The sequence below is a fragment of the Tenrec ecaudatus genome, chromosome 5 (assembly GCF_050624435.1).
Source record: "Tenrec ecaudatus isolate mTenEca1 chromosome 5, mTenEca1.hap1, whole genome shotgun sequence".
NCBI lineage: Eukaryota > Metazoa > Chordata > Mammalia > Afrosoricida > Tenrecidae > Tenrec > Tenrec ecaudatus.
The window spans coordinates 88,747,587-88,760,440 of NC_134534.1; the positions used below are offsets into that span (position 1 = coordinate 88,747,587).

Genomic DNA, 12,854 nt, shown 5'->3' on the forward strand with positions numbered 1-12,854 from the left:
CAGTTGGAAAGGAAGTGCTCCACAGCATCTTTCTGACTATCATGTAAGCCACACCTCCGAGATAGAACTGTTTGGCTTATAGCAAAGCCCATCATGGAATTTCTTACATGACGTTAAATCACATTACGAAGGGAGTCCTCGAATGTCAAACCATTGATAATCCTTTAGCCAAGTTGTCACATTTATCATAGTAACGGATGGATGGCAAAAAAAAAACCAAGACTGCAGCCATCTAAGTGAGGCATCAGCCAAGTTCACATCAAAGAAGGACACCAGCCTATGTGATTCAAAGATGATGATGACATATTCTAAATATGATGAAGCGGAAAATATCAGAGTCTAAATTGTGATATACCCAAATTGTGAACACTCGATTTGTCGGTAATGGAGACCAGTGGGAGCCTAAAGTCCATCTGCAGAGTAGCTCGTCAGGTTAAGTCTCTGGTAGACCCCCTCTGTCCAAAGGCAAGGGACCCATACAGCTTTACTATAAGAGAGATTATTGTAAACTTGATGGTGGTGGATGGAACCACTGTATAATATGATACTTGGTCAGTTGGCACCACCACCACCCCACCCCCGACCTAACCTGAATTTGCTCGGCTCAAATATTTTCCACTTGTTCCATGACATAAATATTCTTCTCTAGTTTTTAAAATATTGTTGATGGTCTATTTTTTATTTTTAATGTTTATCCTTATACCATCATTATTTTCTTTCTGCTTTGTTTTTTATTGTTGCTGTTAGGTTTCCTAGTTTTTGAAACACAGAAGGAGGGATTGCATGGAGACAATGGAATGGTTTATTGGGAACAGGGGCTGAGTGAAGGGAAGTGGTCTGGGCAGAATTGGGGAACAAACAGTAAATGTGGAATGGCGCATTAAAACTGATTGTGATGCTGTATATAGTTTTTTTTAAAGCGACTTAACTATAGAAGTATTTGATATGTGAATATTATATCAAGAAAACTACTAAAAAAGAAACCAAACTTGGCCTATGGCTACTACCATGGGTGAAGGAGGAAGGATTTTTGCTTAGGAGGCATTGAGTTGATGTTGATGGTGATGGAAATAATTTGGAAAAGGATGTCAGTAATGGCTGTACACATGAAAAGTATAATCAGTGGTTTTTATTATACATGTAGAAGTGGTTGAATTGAAGAAGGTTTTATTGTGGATATTTTTGCCACAATTTTAAAAAATGCGCAAATTAACAATGACTATAAGGAAGAAGAAAATGTTCTGAAGTTGATTGTGGAAATGACTGTACAACACTTCTTGATATGCTTGAAATACTGAATTGTATGATATGTGGATGAAGTGCCAATAAAACTTAAAAAAAGAATTAGTTTATATGATTGAAAGGATTTCAGTAAAAAATAATAGTAACTTTTTTTGCTAATGTTCTTTTTTTAATGGTTTTTATCTAATCATTTTATTGGGGGCTCATACAACTCTTATCACAATCCATACATCCATCCATTGTGCCAAGCACATTTGTACATATGTTGCCATCATCATTCTCAAAACATCTGTTTTCTACTTGAGCCGTTGGTATCAGCTCCTCATTTTTATCCCTCCCTCCCGCTAATGTTCTTTAAGAAGAAAAATTTCCTTGTTTGTGGTTAACATAGCCAGATAACATTGTAATTATTGACCTGAGAGTAACCAATTATGAGACTGAAAAAATTCCAGGCTCTAAGTGATTGCCTACTATTTCAAGTTTTTTTTGTTTGTTTCAAGTTGTTTTTGATACACATCTGTGTGTTCACACACTCAGACACATAGACCTTTTAACATAGTACTACTAGTAGTTCTCTGATTCTAGGACATAGCCAAACAGAAAGCATTTTATGTTTGTAACCTATTTCCAGTTCATCTGCTCACTGATATTTGTGTGGTGAAAATTGTCGCCTTCCCCACCTTCCCCACTACATGCTGTTGTTCAGTCCAGCTACAATAAATATCAGTCTAGCTACAATAAATATGCAGTGCTCAGATGACAATATAGGAACATGTGTGATGCACATACTTTAAATGACACAAACGGCTACTTTATAAACCTAATTTTATATTATACACCTAAATTGATTAATTCAGCAATAGCTTCCTTTGTTATTTAGAAAGGTTGCTTTTCTTTCTTTCTTTTTTTTTTAATATTCTTTAGAACCCTGTTCTTAACTTTCCTAATGCCACGACCTTCTAATGCAGTCTCTCATGTTGTGGTGAGCCCCCCCAACCATATTTTTGTTGCTACTTCATAACTGTAATTTTGCTACTGTTATGAATCAGGGGACTCCTGTGAAAGGGTTGTTTGATCCCCAAAAGGGTCACAACCCACAGGTTGACAACCCCTGCGTTAGAAGAAATTATTGATAGTATTAAAAAGGCAGTAAAGTTATTTTTATGACTGAAATAAATTTATTAAAAGTAAATTTCATTTTAAAAATTATTTTAAATAAATGTTTTAACTAAAATAGTTCAAATATGTTTGATTTTTTTAAAGTGATTATTTTATTGAAAAATTCCATTAGCTATTAGGTTATTTTTAAGGCACTTATTTTGATTATAAAAAGTCCATTTAGTCACATACCCAAAATATCAGAAAAGCAAAATCTATTGCACAGCTACAAACAGTTTAGCTTAAAAAAACACCTGATCAAATATACCAATTTAAATCTGTATATTTTATTTCTCCAGGATCTTTTGGTCTCAAATTTAGAACTGGAATTTCTAAAATTCATGTTTTGAAAAATAAAGCTCTTTATTCAGATCATTTTGATAATACTATTACTTGATGTTTTTCGCGTTTTTATGTGGATAAGGATTTAACATAAGCCCCTTTTGCTGGTGTGGGATGGAAGCCCTCACTGAGGTGACCTTTGCCAGCCAGGGCGAAGGTTGTCGTGCTTTAGTGGTGATGCCCAGTGGCACTGATCTGTCCTCAGTAAGATTTCTGATTAATAATTTAAAAGGTGAATTTCTCCATATGACCACGTGGTAAGTTAAAGTACGCAAAATCCAGAGAAGTTTATATTTTGGTTGCCTCTTCTGCTTTGTGCAAAAGCTCTTCCCTGTGGCTTGTAACCTGCACCTCACCTTGGAAACCTTTTTGTGGTTCAGGCATTCAAATTATTTGTGTGCATCGCTTACAAGTTCAAAGTCAGTGCTAGGAGAATAGTTTAAAGATTCTGGCACGAATAAAGGCTGAGAGATGACACAGTAGATGCATTTGTTTAAGCTTTCTAAAGAGTAGGTTTGTGTATCCTCCGGGATCCTTCAGGAGAGAAGCTGAGATTAGCAAATCTGAGCTGATTACCCGTGAGTGGGCGAGGCCAGTGCAGTGCCCAGTGCCACCTAATTCTAGTTACGCCACCGCAGCAGTTAAAGGAAGCTTAGCTTGCCATTTCCTGAATTAGCATGAGTTCTGGGCCAGGGTCAGGGCTTCACTCCCAGGAAATGTTATTCCCTCCAAGGTTTTCTGTGCTACAACACCACGCAGCAGTGCACATGGGCCATGAGAACCAGAGGGCTGATGGTAGATGTCGCCTATGAAACACTTGTTATTTTGTTTTAAGCTTTGGATAAATCGAGATCTTTTTTTTATTTTAAGAAACTGTCGAATGGAAACAGATGGAGGGCTAGATTCGAGAGGACAATAGATATGAGCCTGTGTCTCTACAAAAATCCCTAAATATTCTGAAAAACGAACTGCCTTTTGTCTCGCTCTTTTTGGCCATATTAATATGCAGTTCTTTACCCAAATCCATGCCCTTACATTCTCTTGGTCAGAGTTGCAGAACAGATTTGGTTGTTTGTGTTTTTATTCAGTGAGCAAGCATGTCTTCATTTCTTTAACAATTTAAGTTTCAAACGTTCTGGCCCCTGGCTTGTTTCTGTACTTCTGGCTTGACAGTCTGTTGTTGAAATTCACTTACTACAGATAGTAAACATTTGTTTGTTGGAAAATGTGGGTTTCCCCCTAAGGCCTAACTAAATGTGGTATGCTTAAAGCTTTGGTCCCCTTTGTGCTTTTATGGTTTTGTGTAGACTTAACTTTGAATAAATAGACTGGTCCTTGTTCGTAAACACCCGGGTGGTGTTCAGGTTCCCCTGGCTTGTTGTGGTGTAAAAGCCAGCTCATTGTTTTTAGTAATAAAAACCTTTTACAGTATTCACTTGTGCTGTCCAATCCCTGCAGGTGCTGAAGAGAAAATTTTGGAAGAGTTTAAAGAAACACACAATGCCGAGTCTCCAGATTTTCAGCTCCAGGCAATGATCCAGGCTGCTGGCAAGCTCGTGCTGATTGACAAGCTGCTGCCAAAACTGAAGGCTGGTGGCCACAGGGTGCTTATCTTTTCCCAGATGGTGCGCTGCTTGGACATCCTGGAAGACTACCTCATTCAGAGACGGTAAGGGTACTGTGTCATGAAGAGGAAATAAGAAATGTACTCTAACGGGGCTCTGCATAGTTCACCTCAAAGTGACATAACGGGGCGAGAGCGGCATGGAGGGAAATTTGCCACTTTTTCTCAAAGCCATAGATGCGCATGACAAATTTTGTATCGTGATTGCAGGAGGACTTGGGACACTTATCATGAACTGTCTTTTCCCCAGTGCTTTCCTTTGACTAGGAGAGAAGAAATCTTTAAGCTTGAAGTTGTTATTTTACTGTTGAGGTTGCCATTTATTTTTAGAATGTAGATATTTTCCCCTAGAGAGGAAGGTGAAATAAAATTTGATTTTGGGGGCATTTTGCTCAAGTGTTTGCAAAACGATGACAAATTATATTTACTCTGAGAAGATTTCTCCTGAGTGCTGTAATTCGGGTAGTATGTAGCCAAGAATGTATATTGTAATACCCGTTTAAAACACAAAGAGGTAATAAGTCTGGTGTGGTTGTTTACCAGGCTCCCTTGTTAACACTGATATTTTTTAGGTACCCATACGAAAGAATTGATGGCCGAGTCAGAGGCAACTTGCGCCAGGCAGCTATCGACAGATTCTCTAAGCCTGATTCTGATAGGTTCGTTTTCCTCCTGTGTACAAGGGCAGGAGGGTTAGGCATTAATCTTACTGCTGCTGATACCTGCATCATCTTTGATTCGGACTGGAATCCTCAAAATGACCTCCAGGTAAACATGCAAGAAAATCTTGCTGATGCTTTTTCTTTTTCCCTTTTTTTTTAAAATCATTTTACTGCGACAGAGACTCCCAGGCCAAATCCATCGGTTACAGTTGTGCGATCCGTAGGCAGTGTCGTTTTGTGGCAAATGATCCAACTAGCGATCAATTTATTAATAATGTAAAATCTAATGTATTAGTATATTAGCACTCTAAACTGTGCCTCTGTTACTGAAACTTATTTTTCTATAACCGACAGGCCTTCTCCCCCCCGCCCCCCTGTGATAGCCATTAATTTCCTTTTCTTTCTAGGCTCAGGCTAGATGTCATAGAATAGGACAGAGCAAATCTGTGAAAATCTACAGGCTGATTACACGGAATTCTTATGAAAGAGAAATGTTCGACAAGGCTAGTTTGAAACTTGGTCTGGATAAAGCTGTGCTGCAGTCTATGAGTGGAAGAGAAAATGCCACCAATGGGGTAAAACAAAGCACTCCCAAACCATTCATTTGTCCTGACTCCTGACTTTATTTAGCTAATATTAAGAAATTATTCATCATCCTATGGTTTAGACTTCTAATATTTTAAGTGCATATTTTGGCACATTTTTCCCTTTTTATAGTTCATGTTTACTCCCTTGGGACAAATTGAAGCATTTTCTGTTTAGCCTATAAAGGGTTATTAAATTCTGAATGACTTTGGATGTTTGAAACAGGTGCAGCAGCTTTCCAAGAAGGAAATAGAGGATCTTCTGCGTAAAGGGGCCTACGGTGCACTTATGGATGAGGAGGATGAGGGGTCTAAGTTCTGCGAAGAAGACATAGATCAGATCCTCTTAAGGCGAACCCACACTATCACTATTGAGTCGGAAGGAAAAGGCTCCACGTTTGCTAAGGTTGAGTAGAGTTTATGTAGCATCCTAGCCCACGTGGTCGAGTCAATTTTGAGGCACAGCCGCAACCATGTAGGACAGAGCAGATCTGTCCATAGGATTTCCAAGGCTGTGATATTCATGGAAGCCCCACATCTTTCTGACACAGAAGTTGTGCAAAAGCACCTAGTAAAGTGCTCACGTGCTACGCACAATTACGTTGGAAATTGTTAAGTTAATTAAGCACTCCCTGTGGAATCCCCAGCACGAGAGCACACTTTGTGTTCTGGTTTCTCTCCTGTGATCCTAGTGTCATGTGCTCGCTCTCAATCCACTGCCCTCACAGATGCTTCCAACCTCCTTGGCCAACTCCCCACCTGTGCACCTGGCCCCATCCTTTCTCCTTGTCTTTGAGATCACTTCTTCCGAGATTCTGACCCATCATCTTCATTTTCATTGACTCCTAAAATCCTAAGTTCTGAAGCGGCTTAAAAAGTTAACCAAGTCACTTCAACCTTTATGCAAACTTTGATCTGTTTTTCCCTCTCATTGCAACTCCACAACTCTTTTTTTCACGCTGAGATCCACACAGACCAAATTGACACCAGCTGTCTCTGCTGCTTCTGTCAGCTTAATTTACTTCCAGCTTGAACTCCTCCCCATCACCACTGTCCAGGGAAGGTCACCACCACGCCCTGTGGTTCCACCTGGGAACCTGTCAAGGGCTTTATCTACACATCCCTCATTGCACACACTCTACATACCATTGAATTCACCTGTTTTAAGTATCTAATTCATTGGATTTTAATATGTTCAGAATATATTTCTATTATCTCATTAAAAAAATCTATCACGCCCATTAGCAATCTCCATCTACTCTCCTGCCCCATGCCCAGCCTTATTGCTACTAAGTACTGCCCAGTTGATTCCAACCCGTATGACCCATGCGACATAGTAAACTGCTCTGTAGTATTTAGGCTGTAGCCTTCATACATATCTCACCAGGTCTTTTCTCCAGCAGAACAGTTGTTGGATTCATATCATTGATCTTGCAGTTAGAAACTGAGTGCCTGGTCATTGTCTCACCAGGGCTTCACCTTCAATTTCTACCTGTCCAGATTTGCATGTTGCCTATTCTGGACATTTTATGTCACTGAACTCTTACAGTACATGGTATTTTGTTTGTCCTTGTTCACTTAGCATAATGTTTTTGAGGCGCATCCATATTGTAACATAGATCAGGAATTCATTCCTTTTTATGGCTGAATAATATTCCATTGTAGGCATATCATATTTGCTAGTTGATAATGGATGTTGTGTCAGTTCTACTTTTTGATCTTTATGAACAGTGATATGAGAAACATGCATGAGTTTTTGTGTGGACATGTTTCTTTTTCTGTGGTTGTATATGTAGGAGTAGAATTGTTAGGTTATTCCTGTTTAACCTTCTAAAGAACTTCCAGATTGTTTTAATTGACAGTATCAGTTTCCATTCCTAGCAGTTATGGATGAGAGTTTTATATATCTTCTCCAAAATTTTTTATTGCCAGCCCAGTGTAGTATTCCATTCTGATTTCGATGTGCATTTCTCTGATAACATACTTGTGAACCTCTTTCCATGCGCTTACTGACCATTTACTTGTATATCCTCTTCAGAGAAACGTCTATTCAAATTCTGCATATAAGTCCTGTATCAGATAACAAGATTTCCTGTTGTTTTTTCCTAAACTGTTATTAATGGTATTTACTTTTGATGCAATTAAATGTATCCATTAAAAAAAATTTTATTTACCTTTTTATGTTTTTTCTAAGAAATGGCCTAACAAAAGATTAAAGACATACTTACTTTTTTCTGCTAAGAGACTTAGAGTTTTTGCTTTAACATTTAGACCTGTGATCTTTTTGTAGTTAATTTTTGTGCATGGTGTGAGGCAGGGATCCACCTCCTTCATTTTGAGCATGGCATCCAGTTTTCCCAGCCATTCCACCTTTGGCAGGTCCTTCTCTGGGCTCTGTGACTTAACATGTGCCTCACTTCTTCTCAAGCTCTCTCAGGTTTTTCCCCAATCTTCTCAGATACTTCAGCTTTAATATCTGTAAAAGCAAATTGATTATATCTGCCCCCCGCATCCTTTAAATGCCATATATACTCAAGTATAAGCCAACCCGAATATCAGCCAAGGCATCTAATTTTACCACAAAGACTGCATTAAAAATGTGCTGAAAAGCTCGGCTTATTCACCCAAGTAGCGCTGTTCTGATGCCAAAGGGGAGGCTCTGAGGCTTTCCCAGCTCCTTCCCTCTCGTCCATACTTCACATCCACCCACATTCTATTATAACCTTAATATATATATATACACACACACACATACATATATACACGTTATATCTATTTCTATCGTACCTCCTTTTCTGTTTTGCTGTCACTATTTTTGGTCTCTGTCATGTGATATATAAGCTATTAGAGTGGTTTTTCTACTCTCTGCCACTCTCCGTCTTCCGAGATCCATGCTCTCGTGTGATACGACTCTGGGTGCGATTATGTCCATCTGAGGCTCTCTTCAAATACCCGGCTGCTGCCTCAGGATAGAGTTGAAACTGGTCGCTCAGCATGCCAGCCCTTCTTGGTATGGCTTTTGCCTCCCTGTCTTGAGTTGTGCTCCCACTTGCACGCGTCCTCGGGACTGACTGCCCTGTGAGACGTCAGCACTTCTTCATTAAGCTTTCGGACTCGCTCTTCCCTCTACTGTAAACGCGTCTACATGCTTGCCTGTCTATGAGCATCTCAAAATGTAGTTCAGTGATTACCTTCCAGAGTCTTGGCTTCCCTCTTACCAGTAGCGCTTTTTCTTCTTCTCCCACCATCTGGGCAGGCCAAGGGCACCTCCTCTCCGTGTCAGTTGCATTTGTGAGTGCCTTTGTTCCCTGTTGTTGTCACGCCGCATTCAGTCCTTGATTTCCGAATTGTCTCAATGCCTGGGCAGTGAGATACCAGTGTGGTAGTCTGTCATCTCCGTCTCATCTGCCAGGGCTGTGGGCACACTCTGGAAGAGCCCACCCGAGGCTCAATAGTGAGAGCTGCTTTGGATCTTGGCCCTCAGAGTAATGCACATTTGTTTCCCTCTAGGCCAGCTTTGTTGCATCTGGCAATAGGACAGATATTTCCCTGGATGATCCAAATTTCTGGCAAAAGTGGGCGAAGAAGGCTGAATTGGACATCGATGCCTTGAACGGGAGGGTGAGTGAGAGGCCCCGTTCAATCCCCCATCTGATAGCATCCAGAGTTCACTTTTTCAAGTGGTTCGCATTTGTGTGCTCTTGTTTCAGAACAACCTGGTCATTGACACCCCCCGAGTGAGAAAGCAGACTAGGCTGTACAGTGCAGTGAAAGAAGATGAGCTGATGGAGTTTTCTGACTTAGAGAGTGATTCCGAGGAAAAGCCGTGCACGAAGCCACGGCGCCCGCAGGACAAGTCACAGGGCTACGCACGGAGTGAGTGCTTCAGAGTTGAGAAGAGCCTGCTGGTGTATGGGTAAGTTGGACCTACTGTGTGAAATGCAATCTCACTTCTGAAACTGGAAGAATCTGTACTCGGTACAGAAAAAAAAATGTGTATTTTGATTTGGGCAACTCCCGATAGTGCCATCCAGTGCTTTTGGGGGGCAGCGAGGCCATTTGATAAAGCTACGCTGAGTCATTCAGAGCCTTGTGAATTTGAATAGGTCACATCAAGTTAGGGGTACTGGTTTATAGCTTACAGAATATTGTCAAATTCAGATATATTCATTGATTATTTATCATTCAAATGGAGTTGTGCATGACAATCAAGCTTTGAGATTAAGCTCAGACCTCTCCATGCACCTCAGAGTCCACCGACACTCACCATGCTGTTCTGTGAGTTCTGACTTGCCAGCCTCTTCTGTGGGTGAAAGGTCAGCAGCTCCTTAAGGTCAAACAGAACCCTACTTTCTGACTGCCCTCAGGGTAGACTACAGTGCCACAGACACCTGGTGAGTGCTGGGTCCGCGACCGTTTGTGGTACAAATGAAGGCTAGCAGAGGCCCATCGTGTCTCTCAGGACCCAGAATCCATGTAAGGGTGGGCAGGGCTCTCCATAGCTGGGCCCTTTGCTACTTCCGGTTGTTAACCCAGTGCTCCAAATGCAGAATTTGATTATTCACATGCCAGTGAGCCCTGGAGAGCCTTCTCTCATTCCTGCCAGCCCCCCTCGCCTGTGGCATTCTTCGATATTTTTGTACCTTCATCCTGCCCTGTATATGATGAAGGATACTCTGAAACACCGGAGACCCCCTCTGCGAGCCAGACAGGCCCATATCATCTCAGCCTCAGGCAGGCAAATGAGCCAGCAGGAATAACAGCTAGAAGTGGTCCATCCTTTAAGACACAGCACAATATGCCCTCCCCACTTCTGAGATGAGGAGGCGAAAGAAGGAATTTTCCAAATTCCAAGTATGTAGTTTGTGCCATGAGGGGTGCTGTGAATTAGCCAGCTAGAGAGAAAAGCGTTCCTGCCTGTGAGAGCAATAGGACTAACTGCCGAGGGGTAAGGAAATAACTTGTGACTTGAACTGAAAGCTGTCTGAAACCAGAAAGGGCAACAGTATGGCAAGAAACTGTTCACGGTCCTAGCAGGGGCTGAGGATGAGGGCTCCGTGCTGTGTCTACCTAAGTCAAGTGTAATGTGAGCAAGCAGTGTTCAAAGACTGTGTGCCTTCTCCCACCATACCCCAAGTGGTCGTCTTAGGGGGTCCGCTCACCTCAAAGAGGGACCCACGCCACAGTCTGTTTGCACTGGTGAGGATACCACAAGACAGATTACTTGCTTCGGCTGTGTATTCACTCCACCCATTCCACACAGGGCACCGAGAACCGGCTGAATGCTTTTCGTGTGTGTGCAAGTGTGCTTTGAGTTATCACTCGTGATTTCAAAAGAAAATGCACAGCTTCTCATCATCATTCATTAATTATCATGGCAGCCCTTCGAAGGGATGGGTGCATTCGTAATCTCACCATTGCATCAGTGATTTTGAAGTAGCCACGCCTTCCTCGAGCCACCTTTCATTGCAAGTAGCTGATCAACATTGAAATACACAAGCCATGATAGTGGAGTTCAGTATTAAATCTTCCAGTCCCTGGATTGATTTCCTGTCTGCAAAGTTGCTGCATCTTACTTATAAAATGTGTGTTAAGCAGTTGTGATTTATTATTTTTTGTGGTTATTTGCCTACTATAGTTATGAGCAGTGGCTTTATGCTCCTCCACTTTTAGATATTTGTACCCTTGATTGGTTTCCTATTACCTGGTAAAAAATATTGGAAATTTTGACCCAAAATTTTCCAACCCCAATACCTGACTGCTAAAGTAGAGCCCAGAGCATATACTCAAGACTGCCGTCTACTCTACATGCTCCATGTTTGCATTCCAGGTGGGGACGGTGGACAGACATCCTTTCCCACGGGCGCTACAAACGCCAACTCACTGAGCAAGATGTAGAAACCATATGCAGAACCATCCTGGTGTATTGCCTCAACCACTATCGAGGGGATGAGAATATCAAAAGCTTCATCTGGGATCTGATCACACCGACAGCTGATGGCCAGACTCGAGCCTTGGTCAATCATTCTGGTAAGAGCTTCTTCCTAAGAGGAGCTGCAAACAGTTCGTTCTTAGAGGTTCCCAACTGAAAAAGTGGAGGTTCAAGTCCACTCAGAGACAACTTGTAAAGAAGTCGTCGCGCGTCTGAAAACCCAGCCATTGAAAAGCCACCGAGCATTTCTACTTTGGCACATATGGGGTCACAGTGAGTCAGAATCAGCTGGTCGACACTTGGTTTGGGGTGTTTAAGAAAGTGTTTTCGTCTGTACGTGTTCCCTGAACCTCCTTGTCTTTGACACGAAGTGTCTGGCACTGGCACTGAGTGCGCATCGGATTGTCAGAGGCTTTCCTTGTCGCTGCTACAGGCTTATCGGCTCCGGTGCCTCGGGGAAGGAAGGGCAAGAAGGTGAAAGCGCAGAGCCTGCAGCCGGTGGTGCAGCATGCCGACTGGCTGGCCGGCTGCAACCCTGACCTGCTCTTCCAGGAGGACAGCTATAAGAAGCACCTGACGCACCACTGCAACAAGTGCGTAGAGCGCCCGCCCGCCCGCCCGCCGCAGCTAATGTCGTCCCTTAAACACAAAACCAGTTACGCTATGGGAGCTATCAGAATCCCTCGCCGCTAGCTTCGTATTGAAACGTGCTGCCCAATCAGTTTAAGGCGCCCGTTTAGATGACAGACTTCCGACCAGTATTGTTAGTTAGGTTTCTATGATCCTGCTGTCACCGACTGTACTGGAGGGAGGGGGGAGAGTGCATTTGTATTGTTTGCATCAGAATATCTCAGTTGCTAGATCCTGCCCTTTCTCCCCCTCTCTGAGCTTAGAATTATATTCCGTACCTTCGTTTCTAGAAGGCGATCGTACATATCTGAATGCAGTTCATTACTTGGCCCTCGGTTACTGCCATACTGGTGTCTGTGCACGCTCTTCGCTCCCTTACTCGGACTGCGTGCTTCTCGGTGCCCATCACCCCGGGGCAGTGCAGTCAGTTTCTCTGCTGCTTCTCTCTCTGCAGTCTAGTGCAAGGTACTCGGCTCCTGTGAAATTTAGCATCCTTGTCCTGCAGGATTAGACAAGGCAGGAAATAAATAAGTACAGCAGTGGAACTCAGAACACATGTCGGCAGCGGACTGAGCACTTCATATCGGCCTCCTGTCTGAATTATCTGAGGAAAGCGGGACCCTTGTGGCCCCTCCTAATGGCTAAGAAAATGGACACTCATATTGAATAACTTACTTAAG

At 42.3% G+C, this 12,854-nt stretch overlaps 1 protein-coding gene across 3 annotated transcripts in view; it reads left to right on the plus strand.

Annotated features, from left to right (window-relative positions):
• Positions 1-12,854, plus strand: part of CHD7 (chromodomain helicase DNA binding protein 7) — a 274,681-nt gene that overhangs the window by 240,037 nt on the left and 21,790 nt on the right. For all 3 annotated transcript variants that reach the window (XM_075549703.1, XM_075549705.1, XM_075549704.1), the window contains exons 16-23: positions 4,201-4,411; positions 4,939-5,134; positions 5,436-5,603; positions 5,839-6,018; positions 9,123-9,233; positions 9,323-9,528; positions 11,443-11,642; positions 11,978-12,137. In XM_075549703.1, the coding sequence (XP_075405818.1) occupies positions 4,201-4,411; positions 4,939-5,134; positions 5,436-5,603; positions 5,839-6,018; positions 9,123-9,233; positions 9,323-9,528; positions 11,443-11,642; positions 11,978-12,137 (1,432 nt within the window). The remainder of the gene's footprint in view (positions 1-4,200; positions 4,412-4,938; positions 5,135-5,435; positions 5,604-5,838; positions 6,019-9,122; positions 9,234-9,322; positions 9,529-11,442; positions 11,643-11,977; positions 12,138-12,854) is intronic.